Source organism: Mustelus asterias, chromosome 1, assembly GCF_964213995.1.
Source record: "Mustelus asterias chromosome 1, sMusAst1.hap1.1, whole genome shotgun sequence".
Taxonomy (NCBI): Eukaryota; Metazoa; Chordata; class Chondrichthyes; order Carcharhiniformes; family Triakidae; genus Mustelus; species Mustelus asterias.
The window spans coordinates 159,926,450-159,946,830 of NC_135801.1; the positions used below are offsets into that span (position 1 = coordinate 159,926,450).

The window sequence follows — 20,381 nt, forward strand, 5'->3', positions numbered from 1 at the left end:
AGATACCATGGAGGATGTGGCTAGATGTAAAACTTTGTTAACCCTTAAATCAGTGTAAAAGTCTTAAATTTTATTTGCACACTGCGAATTTTACACCAATATTAGCACATTATTATTTAGATACAATTTTGAGACTGCAAAAATATCTTTGTGCATGCTTGATCCTTATCAAAATTCTCATACTATTAAAAACTACACCTCACAAATATTTAGGCATGGGAGTTTGCAGAATGCAAATTGATGCTGGCACACTGAGGAAGACATATGATTTTAGGATTATTAATGCTTTACAGGAAAAAAAGGGATAAGCTGTTGTAGTATTTTTGTCTTGCATTCATTAGGACAGACGCAAGAATGCCAAATTTCAGAGGGAACAACAACTTATACTGCAGGAGAAAAGGTGTGCTGATTTTTTGGCAAGTTAACTCTGATTAGTCGAGACATTGCCATGGCAAATGAATCAGGGAATTATTGTCCCCGTTTTTTGTTTAATCCAAAAAAAAAGTGCAACGCCTGGACATATTTCTTTTGCTGGCAGAGGACAAATCCCTGTATTTGAATACATGCAGCTTCTATCAAGTGTAGATGAGGCACATTGCAAAACCTGATAGGTAGTCTTAAATTGATGGTTAGTGTAACTCTTAGCACACTCAGGGTTGTTCAGCAAGTGCTGTCCAATTGTGGAATCACATTTAACATTAGACAAATTTACTGAGCACAAGGTGACTGAGTGTGGTCAATACTCTTATTACTTCGAACAGCCGAAGGAAGTGCTGTTTGATACAATCCACAAGTCATTGGGATGTACGGCCTACATACCTGACATCATGCCAGCATGGTGGCAAAGTGTTTAGCACTGCTGCCTCTCAGCACCAGTGTCCCATGTTCAATTCTGGTCTTGGGTCACTGTCTGGGTGGAGTTTGCACATTCTCCCCATGTCTGCGTGGGTTTCCTCCGGGTGCTCCGGTTTCCTCCCACAGTCCAAAGACGTGTGCGTTAGATTGATTGGCCATGTTAACTTGACCCTAGTGTCGGGGGATTAGCAGGGTAAATGCATGGGGTTACGGGAATAGAGCCTCAGTGGGATTGTGGTCTGTACAGATTCGATGGGCTGAATGGCCTCCTTCTGTACTGCAGGGATTCTATGATTCTAAAGGACTTATTATTTAACATTTCAACTAGCCAACAAATCAGCATTCTTTTCTCATGCAATATAAATTGTTGCTCCTGAAATTTGGCACTTTTGTATCTGTCATTTTTTTTTTCAGTAATACTCATCTTGTGTACTCCCAAGCAAATATTATTAACATTCTACACCGGGGAGAACTCACAGGCTCTTTTTCATAATAGTGCATGGGATCTGGAACCTCTGACAGTGCAACACTACCTCTGTACGTCCCTGAAGTATTAGCCGTAATTTGATACAATGTCTCTGGAATAGCACTTGAACCCACTACCTAATGGCTCAGAGGCACAAATGTTGCATTCTAAGCTATGGCTGACACTCAGTCATGGCTGGTAGAATTATTTTGCCAATTAAGTTGGCAAACTTGGCCAAGCATGTATGACAACCATCAAAAGCAGAGCATTGTTGACAACCTGTAAAGTGCAACACAACTACAAGTGAGGTTATGTTCAAATGAACACAGTCAATGCAGTGTAACTTAAGTTCCAGGTCAATTTCTGGAGCAGTTACTCATTGCACTATTCCAGTTATAAACATTTTATGTGGTTACTCTATTTTAGAGCAATATACCTTAATCATGTAATTTATAAAGAAAAACTCTAACCCTCAAGCGCTACAATCAATATGCCAACTCTGAAGTGATTTCATTTTAACAAAAGAAAACGTAGTATGCTAAACAGATTACATCCAACTCTTCCCAACACCATTTGACCAACATAATTGCCTCGACAGGAGGGAAGCCTCTGACAAATGAAGTCTCACTTTATTACTGGATATATTTTTAATAATCGAGATACAGTTGGGACCAAAATACTTGGTTCTCTTAAATATCAAAAACACCAAGAATAAAATTATATTTCTTATTTATTAAACAGAATTACTCTTTTAATGAAGCAATCATAAGAACATGTTTTTAAGGGGCTACATACCAGGAGTGCTACACTGCAATAACGAGGATAGGCAATTCTAACCAAATGTTCCTTACCTTTACTTTCCTTGGTTGCACAATCTTCCACCAGGGAATCCAATGCACCCTTGAAGATCATGACATGTGCACGTTCTAGATCAGCGAGCGAAATTACTCGTTTAATTGGGCATGGCCGCACTGCCCATTTTACCATGCACTTCATTAAGTAATGAAGGACCATTCTAAGTTCAACATTCTCTAAGGAGCTGGAGGAAGATTTGGTACACTCGGAACTACTCGGAACGTGTGCAGGGATATGTGGAACAAGGAGTAATTCTGCGTATTTGCCATAACTCAGTATGACACTAAGGGTTTTCATGGCCCCCACAGAGATATATGAAAGTTGCACAGCACGTAGTTCAGCTAGGAATAATTCATAGCTTTGTATACTCTTGTCAGATGAACTCTGGCAGTTTTCAATCAAGTCAGTATCCATTTTTAATGCACATCCTTTTTGAGCCTCATTTTCTTCATTATGATCCAGTAAATCTTTAGTGAGTACATTTGAAGATTCCCGGTTTTGTAAGTTGGAGGACTCCTTGTGGTCATCATCTGCCATAAATTTTGCAATGTCATCATCCAGCTTTTTTTCCAGTTCAGTCTTCACAACTTTCTCAGGGGAGTCTTTATTTTGTGTCATCTTGCTGCTTATTTCAGGTTCTTCGTGGACTCCTGTCAAGTAGGTCAGGTCCAATAACATGGATGGTTTAAGACCATGAAATCTTGTGATGTCAAAGTGATAAGGCTTGCATGGTTCCAGCGTAGAGAGTGGCGTGTCACTGGGAGACCAAGAATTCAGGAAGCTTTATTAGCAGATGTTATAACACAATGATGAAAGGCGAATAAAAGCAAAAAAGAAAAATAAAAGATGTGTAAAAGAGAAAGTAAAACAGATATACAAGAAGAAAGCAGATGAAAAAAAATGTACAGAAATAAAATAGATAAATTGACAGAAGTAAAAGGAAGAATCAAAATTAAATAGAAACAATGTTCTTATTTGTTATTCATGTCATTCAAAAGGTTAGATTTACACTAGTAAATAATCACAATTTTTGTCAATTCCTAGCCTGTTGCTAAGATTATGCAATCAATTCCACACAGATCATTCTGGATTCCACATGCCTCTTTCAATTCACCAGAAGTTTGCTTGAGCAGATTGGAGAAAATTAATCAGAGAAAACAGCAGACAGGAAAACCCATCCCTAAAGTGAAATGCAATTAGAAATAATACCAGGCTAGCAGACACATTTTTTCACTATTCCTGACCTCACTGCAACTGAAAGCTAATTTCTTCACAATATTTTAATTTACCTTTGGGTATATGAAAATTGGTGCAGCTTGTACTTGGTAGCTCTTTCGGGTACCAACGTAATAAACAAACTCAAATTAACTTAGGGACAAAGTAAAAGGGGCAGCTCCCCAAAAGGAAGGGGGGAACAGCCCGAACCAAAAACAAAGTCGAAAGGAAACTTAAAACGTCAAACCAAAAGGTGATTATCGGGGTCGATAATACACCCCAGCCCCTGCGGCGCCCAGCGGTCGCGGAAGGCGTCAACTGCGCCCGTGGACACCGCATGCTCCCTCTCCAGAGACACCTGGCCGCGAATGTAGCCGCGGTAGAGGGGCAGACAGTTGGGATGGACGGCCCCGTCGATCGCCCGCTGCCTGGACCTATTGATGGCACGTCTCGCCAGGCCCAGGAGCAGGTTCACGAGGAGGTCGGCATCCCGACCCGCCCCTCTCCGCACCAGGTGCCCGTAGATCAAGAGCGTGGGACTGAAGTGCAAACAAAACATCAATAAGAGGTGTTTGAGGAAACCAAAAAGGGTGTGCAGCCTAAAACACAGAACGTAGACATGGTCCACGGACTCCACGAGGCCACAGAAAGGGCAGTTGTACTTGGTAGTGTATTAAAACAACCAGCAGGAATTCAGCTTCTAGGAGTAAAGGGTGCACAAGACAGGGGATGGTGACTGAGTGATTAGTGAATTAGGTTCATGTCGTAAGTTCTGGTAAGTCTTTTTCAGGGTTCATACATAAATTAAGAGTCACGCTCTGATGACCTTCAAGTAAGTTAGACTACTTTGTTAGATAGGGAGCTGCCTTGCCTGGTGGTGCCACTTACTGTTAATCAACTGAAAGGAGTTGGTTCAATTGGTGTTAATTACTAGAGCAGGAAGCTAAACTAGCTAATGACTCATCAGAGGGGCGACACAGACTCTTCAAACTGCATGCTAGTAAGGGGTGTATAGGAGACAATGTCTGACTGAGTATTGAATTCGGTTCGTGTGGTAAGTTGTGGTAAGTATTTTTCAGGTTTATGTATAGATCAAGAGTCAAGCTCTGATATAGAACTAACAACTTTCAAGTAAGTGAGATGGAAACGAAGTGAGTAGTGAATTACTGGGAAATCAGTACATTGGGGCAAGAGGTGCTTTAAGTAAAGTTTATTGCAACTCAGTGTGTTAAGTATTAGTCAGGTTTATCAGTATTAAAAAAGTTTATCAATAGTTGTAAAGTTTACTAAGTTAAGGGCAAGTAAAACAAGTTAAGACATGACTGGGCAGTTTGGTCATGTGCCTTTAGTATGTGGAAATCCGTGGATGCTGCCTGTGGTCTAACAACCATGTGCGTAGGAAGTGTCACCAGCTACAGAAACTTGAGCTCTGGATTTTGGAGCTTGAGCAGCAGCTGGAATCACCATGGCACATCCATGAAGCTGAGAGCTATGTGGATAGCATGTTCAGAGAGGTTGTCACACTGCAGGCTAGGGGCATAGAGGTAGAAAGGGAATATGGGTGACCATTCAGCCCAAGAGAACCAGGTAGATAGAGAAGGAGCTCCCTGAGGCACCGCTTGCTCATCAATTTTCCATTTTGGGTAAGGGTGTTGTTTCCTTGGAAGAGTTCAGTCAGAGTCAAGTTCACAGCACCACAAGTGGCTCAGCTGTACCCAGGAGGGAATATGGGAACATGAGATTCCTATATGTCTAAATAAAGTTGCCCCTCATACTTCTAAACTTAAATCAGTGCAGGCCCAACATTACCTCTCCTCACAAGAAAATCCCTCCAGACCCAGGATCAACTTAATAAACCTTCCCTGGACTGCCTCCAATGGCAGTAGATCTTGCCTTGCATAAGGGGACAAAAACTGTTATGTTCCTACAATATAATTGCTAAAAGCAAAGCTCTGTGTACAGCACAGTTAAGGGAAGTTCACTTGACCTAAGTGGTTACACATAGGCCTGGATCAACCATGAAGTGGCAATTATTGGATTGCAACTCTGTTCAAACCTTTCCACACCGCTCCACAGTATACAGTATTTCCAAGCCCAACTTCTTCAAGAATGAGGAGTGCAGTGTCCCTCAGAGCTCCCTCGTTGTGCTGTAGCAACAGGGAGAGGATATGTCCCTTTTTTACAGCACAAGCTGCCATATGGCATATTTGATGTGAACTTTAATGAATTGGTAGGGTAGGTGTGGGAGGCAAGTTGGTGAGGTGGCAGATGGGTAGCATTGAATGTGGGTTGGGAAGCAGTTGGGTAGAGTCAAGAGCACTAGTCAGGTTTGGGGCTAGATAGGTCAGCTCCAGGCAGGATAGTTTAGTGGTAGGGTTAGTCAAGTGAGTGACTGGGGGTCAGTTCTGTACAAGAGCTACACTACTATTTTTCTGTCTCGCATTTCCTGAATATGAATAAATGTAAATTTGTCCACTTTGGCAGGAAGAATCCAAAAGCAGCATATTATTCAAATCGAGAGAGAGAGATTGCATAAAGGAATCTGGGTGTCCTAGTTCATGAATCAGTTATTTTGTAGCTGGAAGAACTGATTAGGAATGCAAATAGAATGTCATTGTTTATTGCAAGGGAAATTGAATATAAAAGCAGGGATGTTTTGCTATTGTTTTATAGAGAATTGTTGAGACCAAATCTGGAGTACTGTGCACAATTCCAGCTCCTTGTTTCATAAAGGAGATGAATGTGTTATGAGCAGTTTAGAGAAGGTTCACTTGACTGATACCTGGGATGGGGGAAGTTTATCTGAGGAAAGATTGGACAGGCTGGGTCTGTATCCATTGGTGTTTCGAAAAATGAAAGGTGAATTTATTGAAATATAAAAGATCCTGAGGGGACTTAATAGGGTGGATTGTGGAAGGATGTTTCCCGTTGTGGGAGAGACCAGAACCAGAGACACAGTTTAAAAATAAGGGGTCTCCCACTTAGGATGGTGATGAGACAAAAAATATTATCTCTCTCAGGATTGAAAGTCTTTGGAAGTGTCTTTCCCAAATGGAGGCAGGATCATTGGGCTGGATTTTCCAGCATCTCTGCGACATGCTTTCCAGTGGCAGAGGCAGCTCTCTATTGGGTGCCGGCGGGATCTTCCGGTGCTGCCGACTACAGCATTTTGCATAGCTCACCTGTCCTGCCCCTGGGCTACTCGCCATGGTGGGTCACCTTCGATGGACTGAAAGATCCTGCCAGCAGGAAGGGCCAGAAAGTCCAGCTCATTTAATCTTTTTTAAGGCAGAGATAGGTAGATTCTTGGGGTTGAGATCACACTCAGATCAGCCATGATCTTATTGAACAGTGGAGCAGGTTTGAGGGGACGAATGGACTAATCCTACTCACAATTCATATGCTTGTATGGGAAATTCCCACTGAACTATCTGGACTTTCCAATTCTAGCTCAGAGTCAGAGACATTCGTGGGGTAAAGGAATTGCCTGCGGGAAGTTCAAACGTCCTGGGTAATTACCATGAAGGTCAGTGCATCAGGCGTCCAGAGTCCTGATGGGCATCTTGGGCCATATGTCCAGTCTCTGATGAGCCGGAGACTGGAAGATCTGTCACTATGTTTTTTTTATGTACATGATTTTAATGATTACTTTTCTTCCTTTTCAGATGAAGCAAATTCCTATCTGTACATGGCGGTCAAATACGTGGAACAACGTCCATCATACAAAAAAAAAGTACACTTTAAGATTTGTAGTCTCTCCCAATCCCTCTTCCACCTTCCCACTCTGCTGTATCTGACTACATTCTCATTCTTCTATGGCAGATAGGATAGCCAAGTGGCCTCTTCCCATTATGCTGCTATTCCTCAAACTGATAAAGTATATATAGAAAGAAAAATACATTTCAGAATAAGATTAATTTCTAAATTGATGCAATATTCATACCTGATGGTGATTTCCACATCTTCCCATTGTAGTCTTGCTGAGGTGCCTCCTTCTTTTGTAACTCCTAAAAGGGTTGCTTTGCGCCCTGAAGGCCTATGTACACAAGGACCCCCAACTCTGAGTCCACAGTCAATCCCACCAACAACTGCCAGAACAGGCCATACTTCCCTGCATAACATTCTGAGCTGTAGTTCAGCCAAGTCTGTGATGCCTTGGGCCTTATCTTCAGCCTTGAATATCTTTTCCTCTTGCCCTTTTATTTCCTTTTCTTCAAAGGTGTTTTTCTTTACAGAATGTTTACTTCGGCTTTTACTCAGCTTCAAAACTTTTGCTTCTTTCATTATTGAACCAATTAGCTCAAGCCTACACAGCATGTGGTGGTTAATTGCAGACATCCAGTTGTCATGGCTGTGGAGTTTTCGGATCAATTGCACAGTTGCTTCTACTAGTACAGTCATAAGAGGACTACAAAATGGTTCACCAGGCAGGAGGTCCCGAGAAATTCCACGCATCTGCATGTCACAAAGTGCCACCTGAAATATATGGGAAATTGAGACTTTTCAGGGAAAGCACAGTAAATTCGTTGCACAAATATAACTGCTCAGGAAAATATAGGCATATTGATGATCTCATTAGTCTGCTAGGTTTACATAAATCCAAATAAAGATATGATATTTGCATCCAATGGCACTTACATTACGCACATTTTTCATAAGCAGTTTACCTTATAAATCTTGTGTATAACCAGAAATTACTCCCCCCTTCATCCAAGAACTAAACAGAAATGCAAATATCAAAAGTGATAACTAAATGAGACTTTTCAAAGATCACATAATAGTCCAAATATTAATATTTCTGACCACAATATAGTGGTAATTCTAGTTACTAAATATCAATGCAATTAAAATCAAAATATATATATATATAGACATTTGTATAATTCAAAATTTACAGTGGCTCACAGCCCCCAAAATAAATGGGTTACTAAATTACACATGCTCATGGCCCAGAAGGCATCACCACAAGACCTCTGGCCAGCATCTGAAAGATAGAATATTGTGGAATGTTGAATTACACATCCAAGTTTTGGGAAGGTATGATCTTCACTCGTGATTCATCAACGAGTTTTGACCATATTTTCTCTGGATTTTTAAGAATGTCTATTAGAAAAGCTAACTTGTTCAGTCTGCGAAGGCTCTCATTGCCTATAGCAATTTTATCTGGTTCAGGAATATTGAAGTTCAGAAAACACAGCTCTACATTTTATCAGAACAAAGTAAACTCAGGAGGTCTGCTGTCTTCCAATTGCGTTGGAAATTTTGTGATATCTTGTGCCTTTTTGCAGTATTTTTAATGCTATCTGGAAGTTTTGACTGTTATTTAGACTTTTGGGCTCGCTGAGCTATACCTTTAATGGCCACTGCCTTAGCTTGTCAGAAGATATTGCCCAACAGCAGTGATGGTGCTATTGAGCTCTTTCTGCTTCATTAGGGTTTAAGCTCTTCCACAAAACAGTGACTTTAGGTGCAAAATATGACATCAAACTGTAAAAAGACTTTTTTCTGCTTTTTTTTAAAGCTGTTAGGTGCTGTTACTGGATGGATTCTTCTTCCCAGCTCAGTCTTTAGTGCTTAACCTCCCCATATCTCCTGAAAAGATAGCAAGCAGCAGTAATGGATACTGTGTGTGTAGAATTCTGCTTAAAGCTAGACCCTCTAGAGTCTGCTGGTTAATCTCTGTTCCCCCACAAACTTCACAGCAGCTAAACTTGGACTATTTAAACTCTCTCAAATTTAAATAATCTTACTGGGACTCGATACCTGCTGGCTGTAGTGAGATGCAATCCCCGGATGAAAGTATGGTGTGTGGGATTGCTACACAGCCGCAGTATCACTTACAAATGGTAAGTTCCTTCTGTTTTGTTCGAAGGATCGATGCTTGTATACTGTTCAGTCAAATCTTCAAAACCATCCTGCCCCCACCATGTTACATTCTTCTATTTTAACTAAATAATATGGATTCTTTATTTGAAGATAAGGCTAAATACAAATACTGTTAAGCTAAGTATACATTTCTGACTTTGACCATCTGCTGCCACGGACTGGTTACCACTTTTGCAAGATATGGGACTACTGCATCACATCCCATCTCTGTGGTAGTGAATGACAGCAGTTTAAGATGTGTCCCTCAAAAGTATATGACGCAACATTCACCTTGGTACCTGATTTGACTGAGATGAGCTTTTATTTATCCTACCATGAGATATGGGTGTCAAGGACAAGGCCAGCATTTCTTGCCTATACCTACTTGCACTTGAGAAAGTGGTGGTTATTATTATTTAGCAAATGTAAATCCTTGATTAGCTTCCTCATTTGCTGAGTTTAAAGTGATTAGTCTACGACTTAGTCTGGAGGGGGACACTCATAGAAACTAGAAGCAGGAGTAGGCCCTTCGAGCCTGCTCCGCCATTCATTTTGATCATGGCTGATCATTGAATTCAATACCTTGATCCTGCCTCCCCCCCCCCGCCATATCCCTTGATCCCTTTAGCCTCAAGATCTATATCTAATTTCTTCTTGAAATCACACAATGTTTTGGTCTCAACTACATTCTGTGGTAGTGAATTCCACACATTCACCACCCTCTGGGTGAAGAAATTTCTCCTCACTTCAGTTCTAAAAGGTCTACCCCTTATCCTCAAACTATGACCCCTAGTTCTGGACTCCCCCACCAAATGGGAACATTCTTTCTGAATCTACCTTGTCTAACCCTGTTAGAATTTTATAAGTTTCCATGAGATTCCTTCTCACTCTTCTAAACGCCATGTGAATATAATCCTAACTGACTTAATCTCTCCTCATATGACAGACCTGCCATCCCAGGAATTCTCCTGGTAAACCTTTGCTGTACTCTCTGTAGCAAGAACGTCCTTCCCCAGATAAGGACACCAAAACTGCACACAATATTCCAGATATGGCCTCACCAACGCTCCATACAATTGTAGCAAAACATCCCTATACTCAAATCCTCTCACTATGAAGGCTGACATACCATTTGCCTGCTGTACCTGCGCGCTTACTTTCAGGGAAAGATGCATGAGGACTCCACAAGGTCTCATTGAGTACCCACCTCTCTCAATTTACACTCATTCAAGTAGTAATCTGTTTTCCTATTCTTGATACCAAATGGATAACCTCACATTTATCCACATTATACTGCATCTGCCATGCAGATCCCCGCACACTCAGCCTGTCCAAATCATGCTGAAGCATGATCCTCCTCATAGCTCACTCTCCCACCCAACTTTATATCATCTGCAAATTTGGAGATAATACATTCAGTTCCCCCTTCCAAATCATTAATATACAATATGAGTAGTTGGGGTTTTAGTACAGATCCATGGAACCCCACTAGTCACTGACTGCCAATCAGAAAAAGACCCATTTATGTCAACTCTTTGCTTCCTATCTGCTAACCAGCTTTCTATCCATCTCAGGACATTACCTGCAATCCCATGTGCTTTAACTTTACACTGTAGTCTGTTATGTGAGACCTTGTTGAAAGCCTTCTGAAAGTCTAAATAAACCACATCCACTGGTTCTCAGTCAACTCTACTAATTACATCCTCAAAAAATTCCAATAGATTCGTCATGCATGATTTTTCCATTTGTAAATTCATGCTGACTTTGATTATACTGCCTTCCAAATGCCAAGTTATGAAATCCTTGTTAGTAGACTCCAGCAACTTCCCCAGTATCAACATTAGGCTCATTGGTCTATAGTTCCCTGTTTTCTCTCTACCTCCTTTTTTGAATAGCGGGCTTATATTAGCTACCCTCCAATCTGTAGAAACTATTCCAGACTCCAAAGAATTTTGTAAAATAACCACCAGTGGATCTATTATTTCCAGGGCCACTTCCTTAAGTACTCTGGGATGAAGATTATCAGGATTTAGAGATTTATCCACCTTCAATCCCATCAATTTCCCCAAAACCATTTCTCTACTAATGCCGATTTCCTTCAGTTCCTCACTAAAACATGTTTCTCTCAGCACTTCTGGTACATTATTCATGTCTTCCTTTGGTGAAGACTGGAACAAAGTACAAGTTTAATTCCTCAGCCATTTCTTTATTCCCCATTATGAATTCTCCTGTTTCTGACTAAGGAACCTATATTTGTTTTTGTCAATCTTTTTCTCTTTACATATCTACAGTCAGATTTACATATTTTACAGTCAGTTTTTGTTCCCCGCTAGCTTGCTTTCATACTCTATTTTTCCCTTCTTAATCAATCCCTTGGTCCTCCTTTGCTGAATTTTAAACTGCTCCCAATCCTCAGGCCTATTGCTTTCTCTTGCCAATTTGAATACTTCTTCCTTGAATCTGATATCTCTAATTTTACTTGTAAGCCATAGTTTGGCCACAATTCTCTTACCACTCTTGGACCAAACAGGAATAAACAACTTCTGTAGTTCATCTATTTGTTCTTTAAATGTCTGCCATTGCCTATCCACTGTTTTTCCTTTCAGTAATGTTGCCCAGTCCGTCATGGCCAATTCATGCCTCATACCATCATAGTTACGAGATGTACGAAGCAGATTTTTTTACAGAGTAGTGGGTGCCTGGAACTCGTTGCCAGGGGAGGTAGTGGAAGCGGATACTGTAGTGACTCTTGAGGGGCGTCTTGACAAATACATGAATAGGATGGGAATAGAGGGATATGGTCCCTGGAAGGGTAGGAGATTTTAGTTAAGTCGGGCAGCATGGTTGGTGCAGGCTTGGAGGGCCGAAGGGCCTGTTCCGGTGCTTTAATTTTCTTTGTTTTGTTCTTTCCTCAATATCTTTTTTAATCAACATTGAAACTCCACCACCTCCATTCCTTGCTAACGAGCAGCATTGTGTCTCTCCACAAGATTCTAAGGGGGCCGTATTGAGGCTCTAGCAATGGAAGTTGGCTGCATAGGGGCTCTTAGCCTGTCCTGAACCTGTTTAGCAAGGACCACCTCTCACATTGGTTGTTCAAAGCCTGCCATTCAACAGATGGGCTTTGTCACACAGAACCTGTCAGTGACCTCCCATGTTTACAATTCTTTGATCCAAAGGATGCCTGCTGGTAGATTTTTCTCAGGAAACTTGTACATGGTGGTGGGTGAACTACCTTCTTGAATTACTGCAGGCCATCTGGTGAAGGCACGATCACAATGCTGCTGGGGAGGGAGTTCAGGATTTTGGTCCTGTGATGGCGTTGGCTATTGATTAAACATTGAAAATGGTTGGAGCCAGGACACTGTCTGGAGGAACTCCTGCTGCAATGTCCTGGGACTGAGATGATTAGCCTCCAACAACCACAATCTCTTCCTTTGTGTTAGGTACAAATTCAAAGAGTACAGATTTTTTCCCAATTTTCAATCACTTCAATTTTGTCCGGGGCTCCTTGATACTGCACTGTCAAAGGCTGCCTTGATGTCAAGGGAAGTCACTTTCCTTTTTGCATTCAGCTCTTTTGTCCATGTTTGGACCAAGGCTTCTGATTAAATATCCACTACTTCCACCACTGTTAGTGTCCAACTCCATCCTTCACAGCTGTTGCTGAAAATCTAATCCATGTATTTGTTACCTCTAAGTACGAAGTCTCACAACACCGGATTAAAGTCCAACAGGTTTATTTGGTATCATGAGCTTTCGGTGTACTGCTCCTTCATCACACCATGAGAAGCCCCCAGGGGTTCTGCAGGGGCCATGGTGTACATGTCACCAACAATCACAAAGTATGCAAAAACTGTTGATATAGCTGTTCAGAACACAAAGGTAAGCAGGAAAAAAATCAGATTTGGCCAGAGTCCAGCCTGAGTTGGCTGCTAGTCAGCCTTTCGGCAACCAATTCTCAGGCTGGGTTCCGATTGGCCAATTTGATTTTTTTCAGTTCCTTTGTTGTTGGGCATAAAAGCAGCGAGTGGCGATTAGAGCAATGACCTGAGCAGCAATTAAGGTCAGCTGCAGTGACTGCGGCATCTGAGGAGAGGTAAGTATTCCTTCATGTTTTCACTACCTGCTGACAGAAGTGAAATGTATCCTGAAGTGGGTACTACTTCTAGGGAGGGGTTAATGTTAAGTGACCAGGGGTTAATGACATCAAATGGACGTGTGAGCAAAGGAGGCAGCAACACTCCTCACACTGAAGTTGACAGGAAGGTCAGTCTTCAGTTTTTTTTGAATAAAATAATCCTGTTTTATTGGTAATAAATGCATTGATATAGCTCAACGACTTGTTTACATTTTATTTTTGTTTTTACACCTATTTTGTGGCAAAAAAGGAGCATCGACATTATGAAAATGTTTGGTGTTCCCTGATGCTCTTGGAGGTCACCAAGAGTTTGCAGTTCAAAATTTGGGAAACCCTGATCCATGGTCTCACTACTACCCATCTCTGCAACCTTCTCCAGCCCTACAAGCCTCTGGTGCCTTTTAGCTCCCCTAATCCTGGATTCTTGCACATCCCTGATTTTAATCTTATCACTGGCAACTGTGGCTTTATATACCTGGACCCTAAGCTGTTAAGATTCCCTCCCTGAATCTCTCTTCTCTTAAGCCTTCCTTTTTGATCACGATCTTAGTCTTAAAACTTAACAATTTGCGTGAATCTGTGAAAATAGATAATTCGGTTACCTTTTCTCCAGGATTGCTGCTGTAAAACATCACACAAGGATACAGCTCAGTTGCATCAATATCTTCAAAGGCTAATTTTGGTTCCTAAGGCAAATATAATAGAAAAAATATAATTATTTATGCCCGATGTCCTTTTTGAAAAAGCAACACAGCCTAGAAAAGAAATAGTTTCCTCACCCACTCACTTGGAACTTGCTGCTCGAGAGGGATGGAAGCAGAAATTATGAATGATTGCAAAAGGAATGGGATGGACACCCAAGAGAAATAGACTTGCAGGACTAAGGGGGTGAGAATTAGGTGTGAATGGGGCTGACTGGATTGCTCCACAGAAAGCCAACATGGATCCAATAGGCTAAAAGACCTTCTTCTATGCTGTAACAACTCCCGATCCATAGATCCTACAGTCTGAATCCAAGTTTAAGGGTTAACTATATCCTTGCTAATAGAAGGAATAGTATTTGAAAGAAGATCCATCTCCTGCTTGTGGGGAAGGTGATGAGACGCAGGCATAACACATCTTAGTCAAGTGCAGCCCCTACTGGTCAATGAGATATGAATGTTGCAGGTTATGAATAAATCTCTGGACCCGATTAGCTGATTCGCTCAGTTAACAGAGAACCTGGTAGCTGGAAGAAGCACTGTGTGGGAATAGGAAACAGGATTAGGGGGCAGCACAGTGGTTAGCACTGCTGCCTCATAGCGCCAGGGACCTGGGTTCGATTCCCGGCTTGGGTCACTGTCTGTGTGGAGTTTGCACATTCTCCCCGTGTCTGCGTGGGTTTCCTCCGGGTGCTCCGGTTTCCTCCCACAGTCCAAAGATGTGGATTGGCCATGCTAAATTGCCCCTTAATGATTACAACATGATGGTAGGTTAGAGGGATTAGCAGGGTAAATATGTGGAGTTACGGGGCAAGGCCTAGGTGGGATTGTTGTTGGTGCAGACTCGATGGGCTGAACGGCCTCCTTCTGCACTGTAGAAATAAAAGTGCAAACCATATTCAGGTTAGTTTTACAATCTTTCACAATCTACTCCTCCCATGGTTACCCAACACACATATTCAACTGTTTATCATGGAGGAAATTTTGCCATTTCTTGCTGCCTTTGGAACCCTACAAATGCAGTGCTGGACCTAAAGAAAAATAAAGCTGTCAATTTTAACTCTGACCATTAAACAAAGCAAAGTTCCATAAACTGAACACTGGGCAGAAATTGTGTCATTCATAAACGGCACTGAAAAAGGAAAGAATGGACAAGAAGGAAAATATCTTTAAACAAACTTATAAAATATATATTTTTAAAATCCTAAACATTTCAGTATGAGTTCATATGTGACCTGAAAGAGACACGCAGCGCTTCGATCTATTGTAAGAAAATGGTGAATTTCAATGTTTTAAGTCACTGAAATTTATCAAATCATTCACAACAGACACATTGGGCTGGATATTGCAGTAGAAATAAGGGTGAGGCTAACAGCACCCACCATTATTAAAGCGTAAATTAAGCAGCAGCTTCCGATGGCCACAGCTGAACAGTTAAATGTGGTTTCTGAAAGTTGCAATCCATCTTGTCCTGCTCCTCAAGAAGCTGAACTCTATCCGTGGAACAACATGAAGTTGCTATACTTACATGATAGATATCTACTAAATGTGTCAGAAAATATATTCTAATAAAATCACCCTTTTAACAGGGAAAGTAACTTAACTTGGAGAGTTGGTGGCGTTGTGCTATTGTCACTGCACTAGTAATCCAGAGGCCCAGGGTAATGCTCTGGGGGTCCGGGTTCAAATCCCATGGCAGATGGTGGAATTTTAATTCAAACATCTAGAATTCAAACTCTAATGATGACCATGAAACCACTGTCGGTTGTTGTAATCACTAATGTCTTTTAGGGAAGGAAATCTGCTGATCTTACCTGGTCTGGCCTACATGTGACTCCAGACCCATAGCAATGTGACTCTGAATGTCCTCTGAAATGGCCTGGCAAGCCACTGAAAAGTCAGTAAGGAATAAAACCAGGTAGACCACCGAGCATCCACCTAGGCACAGGTAATGACTATGGCAAACTCAGCCCCGTTGACCCTGCAAAGTGCTCCTTACTAACATCTGAGGACTACAAAGAAATATACGTAGAAAATAGAAGCAGGAGTAGGCCATTTGGCCCTTCGTATCTGCTCTGATAATCAGAATTATGATCATGACATATCATCAAATTCAATACCCTGATCCTGTCTCTCCCCCATAGCTCTTGATTCCTTTAGCCCAAGAACTACATTTAACTCCTTTTTGAAATCACAAAACGTTTTGGCCTCAACTGCTTTCTGTGGTAGTGAGTTCCACAGATTCACTGCTCTTTGGGTGAAGAAATTTCTCCTCACCTCAGTCCTAAAAAGGTTTACCCCTTATCCTCAAATTATGACCTCTAGTTCTGGACTTCCCCGACCATAGGGAATATTCTTTCTGAATCTACTTTACCTAATCCTGTTAGAATTTTAAGTTTTTATGAAATTCCCTCTCGCTCTTCTAAACTACAATGAATATAATGCAAACCAAGTTGAGACTCTTCTCATATGACTGTCCTGACCGAGTGCAGCAAAGGTTTATCAGGCTGATTCCTGGAATGGCAGGACTGACATGAGAGGAGAGATTGAGACGGTTAGGATTATATTTGTTGGAGTTTAGAAGAATGAGGGGGGATCTCATAGAAACATATTATGATATTCGAACAGAAATAGACAGGAAAGACGTTTCCGATGGCAGAGGAGTCCAAATCCAGGGGTCATGATCTAACGATATGGGGTAAACCATTTAGGACTGAGAGGAGGAGAAATCTCTTCACCCAGAGTGGTAAGCCTATGGAATGCACTACCACAGAAAACAGTTGCTGGTAGCCAAAACATTGTATATTTTCAAGGAGGAGTTAGATCTAGCTCTTGGAACTAAAAGGATCAAAGGATATGGGGGAAAAGCAGGAACAGGTTACTGAGTTGGAGGATCAGCTATGCTCATAATGAATGGCGAAGTAGTCTTGAAGGGTTGACTGGCCTACTCCTGCTCCTATGTCTCTATCAGTCTACTCTTGACACCTTCCATCACTTTACGGACGATCATCAATAATGCTACAAAGCGGCACTTACTTAGGAAAACCTTCCCAAGATGCTCAGTTTGGGTTCCGCCAAGGTCAATAAGCTCATGCCCTCATTACAGCTGTGGTTCAAACACAGAGCAAATGAGCTGAACTCCAGAGGTGAGGGGGCGAGAAACTGCCCTTGACATCAAGGCAGCATTTGACCAAGTGTGGCAATAAGGAGTCCTCGCAAAACTGGAGTCAATGGGAATCGAAGGGAATTCTCTCTGCTGGTTGCAGTTATACCTAGCACAAAGGAAGATGTTTGTGCTTGTTGGAAGTCAATCATTTCAATTCTAAGATGACTGCAGGAGTTCCTCAGGGTAGAATCCTAAGCTCAACTATATTCATCCATTTCATCAATGCCTTCCTCCCATCTAAGGTCAGAAGTGGGGATGTTGGCTAATGACTGCACAATGTCCAGCGCCGTTTGCGACTCCAGATACTGAAGAAGTCCAAATACAGCAAGACCTGGGCTGACAAGTGGCAACTAGCATTCGCATCACACACTGCCAGGCAATGACCATCTCCAGTAAGAGAATCACCCCTTGATATTCAATTGCATTACCATTAAGTTAGGTGCATTGACCCGAACAGGCACCGGACTGTGGCGACTAGGGGAATTTCACAGTAACTTCATTGCAGTGTTAACGTAAGCCTTACTTGTGACAAATAAATAAAATTTTTACTTTACATTGCTGAATTCCCCACTATTAACATCCTGGGAGTCACCATTGACCAGAAACTGAACTGGACAAACCATATAAATACTGTGGCTACACAAGTAGGTCAGAGGCTAGGAATCCTGCAGTGAGTAATTCTACACCCGACTCCCCAAAGCCGTTTCACCACCTACAAGGCACAAGAGTATGATGGAATAATCTCCATTTGCCTGGATGAGTGCAGCTCTAACAATAATTCAGAAGCTCAGCCCCATCCAGGACAAAGCAGCTCATTTGACTGGCATCCCATCCACGAGTGCACGGTGGCAGCAGTGTTTACGACCATCTTAACAAAGGCAATTAGGAATGGGCAATAAATAAATGCTGGTCTAGCCAGTGACACTCATATCCCATGAATATATTTTTTAAAAAGAGCATAGTTAAGTTCTAGTTATCACTCTTTCAAAATCCAGTTTTTTGTTCCTCTCCTTTATTTCACTTCCTGTTCCTGATTTGATACTGATTTCTCTATTCTGACACTTCCATGTTCAGATGGAAAATACTGTGGATGCTAGGAATCTAAAATAAAAGACTGTATTTGCATGCACAGTTCGAGTGTGCTGTTTTGTGACATCATTTGAAGCATCAGAGTAGGCAACAGCCAGGACCAAAGATGGCACTGGTGAAATTATCACAGTTGGGTAGCGACACTGGAGCAGAATTGTATCTCCCACAATTTTGAAATTCGTGCATGCACGATCCTTCGGTCATCAGCACACCTGTGTGCACTGTCGTCAATGACACACGCACAAAGTGGTCTTGGCAGGCTGGGTGTAGCAGTGACTGCACTGAATTTACATGCATGCGCAGATCAGTATACATGCACAGAAGGGCTGGCAAGAGTTACAGTGGAAATCAAAGCAAAAAATTCTGGAACTATTCAGCAGGATCAAGGTAGCATCTGAGAAGCGAGAAAGAGAGTTAACATTTCAGAATGGACAACCTATTGTCGGAACTGGAAAAAGCCATTGGCCAATATCCACTATAAGCCCACTAACTCCCAGAAATGCATTGACTATGTTATTTTCTTGCCCTGCTACCTATAAGGAAGCAATTCTATTCTCCCAGTTTCTCCATTTCATTCTGTTCTAATAATACCACATTCCATGCCCATGCTTCAGATAGATCTTTATTTTTCCTCAAAGGATTCCACACCTTCCATCTCTCATCATGGTTAGCAGGGCCCTGGACTGTGTCCATCCCATTTCCTGAACTTCTAATCTCAATAATTTGCCCTCCATCCCAGAACAAAGAAAGGGTTCCACTTGTCCTCACTTCCTATCCCACCAGTCTCTGTTTTCATTGCATCATTTCCTCCACCACTTGCATGATGCCACCACCAAGCACTTATTCTCCTCTCCTCCCCTTTCAGCATTCTGAAGGGACTGTTTCCTCCATGAAACTCTTGTCCACTCCTCAACACTCCTTCATCTTTCCATGGCACCTTCCCATGCAATCGTATCTTACAACTGTTCAAGGCCTCAAACACTGCTTAATAAGTACATGTCAATCAATGTTCTTCTTCCAACTTAGAATACAGTATTCACTGCTCACATTGAGGGTCTCGTCTACATTAGAGAGATCATACGCAAAATGGGTGTAGGCTTTGCGGAATAGCACTACTCAGTCCACAAGCATGACCCTGAACTTCTTATTGTCAATTGTTTTAATTGTCCATCCCATTCCACTTTGATCTCGCTGTCCTCAGCCTCTCACACTGGTCCAAATGATTTTTAATGTGAACTCAAGGAACACCATCACATCCTTCAATCAGGTTTGACCCCCTGATCTATTCAACACAGAACTGAACAACTTCAGATCATAACCTCTGCCCTAACTTTATTTCTGAATGGCAGCTGATGGGAATAATTCTGTTCTTACCCATTTACAGCTCCTCTGGCCTATCTTTTGTTAACTTATTATCTTTTGTTTTGTGCCATGACTCCTTTTGTCTTTTATCTCTCCAACTTTCTACCCTTCCTTTTCGTTCTTTACCGTGCCCTGCTCTGCTGCACGAACTTAAAAACCTGTCGCAATTCTAATTTCTTCCAGTTCTAATGAAAGGTCATTGACCTGAACTTTTAATTCTGCTTCATTCTCCATAGTCGTAGCCTGACCTGCTAGATATATGCAGTATTTTTGGTTTTTACTTACTGGCTTAGTGGTTACATAGAACATAGAACAGTACAGCACAGAACAGGCCCTTCGGCCCACGATGTTGTGCCAAGCTTTGTCTGAAACCCAGGTCAAGCTATTTCCTCCCTATCATCCCGAAGTACTCCATGTGCCTATCCAATAGCTTCTTAAATGTTCCTAAAGTTTCTGACTCCACTATCCCTGCAGGCAGTCCATTCCACACCCCAACCACTCTCTGCGTAAAGAACCTCGGACATCCTTCCTATATCTCCCACCATGAACCCTATAGTTATGCCCCCTAGTTACCGCTCCATTCACCCGAGGAAATAGTCTTTGAACGTTCACTCTATCTATCCCCCTCATCATCTTATAAACCTCTATCAAGTCTCCCCTCAACCT

At 41.8% G+C, this 20,381-nt stretch overlaps 1 protein-coding gene across 10 annotated transcripts in view; it reads right to left on the reverse strand.

Moving 5' to 3' along the window:
- Positions 1-20,381, reverse strand: part of LOC144499695 (putative E3 ubiquitin-protein ligase HERC1) — a 297,885-nt gene that overhangs the window by 136,267 nt on the left and 141,237 nt on the right. For 8 of the 10 annotated variants that reach the window (XM_078222037.1, XM_078222064.1, XM_078222029.1 and 5 more), the window contains 3 exons: positions 14,000-14,083; positions 7,335-7,867; positions 2,173-2,957 (listed from right to left, as the gene is read on the reverse strand). In XM_078222037.1, the coding sequence (XP_078078163.1) occupies positions 2,173-2,957; positions 7,335-7,867; positions 14,000-14,083 (1,402 nt within the window). The remainder of the gene's footprint in view (positions 1-2,172; positions 2,958-7,334; positions 7,868-13,999; positions 14,084-20,381) is intronic. The other 2 variants (XM_078222046.1, XM_078222007.1) reach the window with 1 other exon arrangement.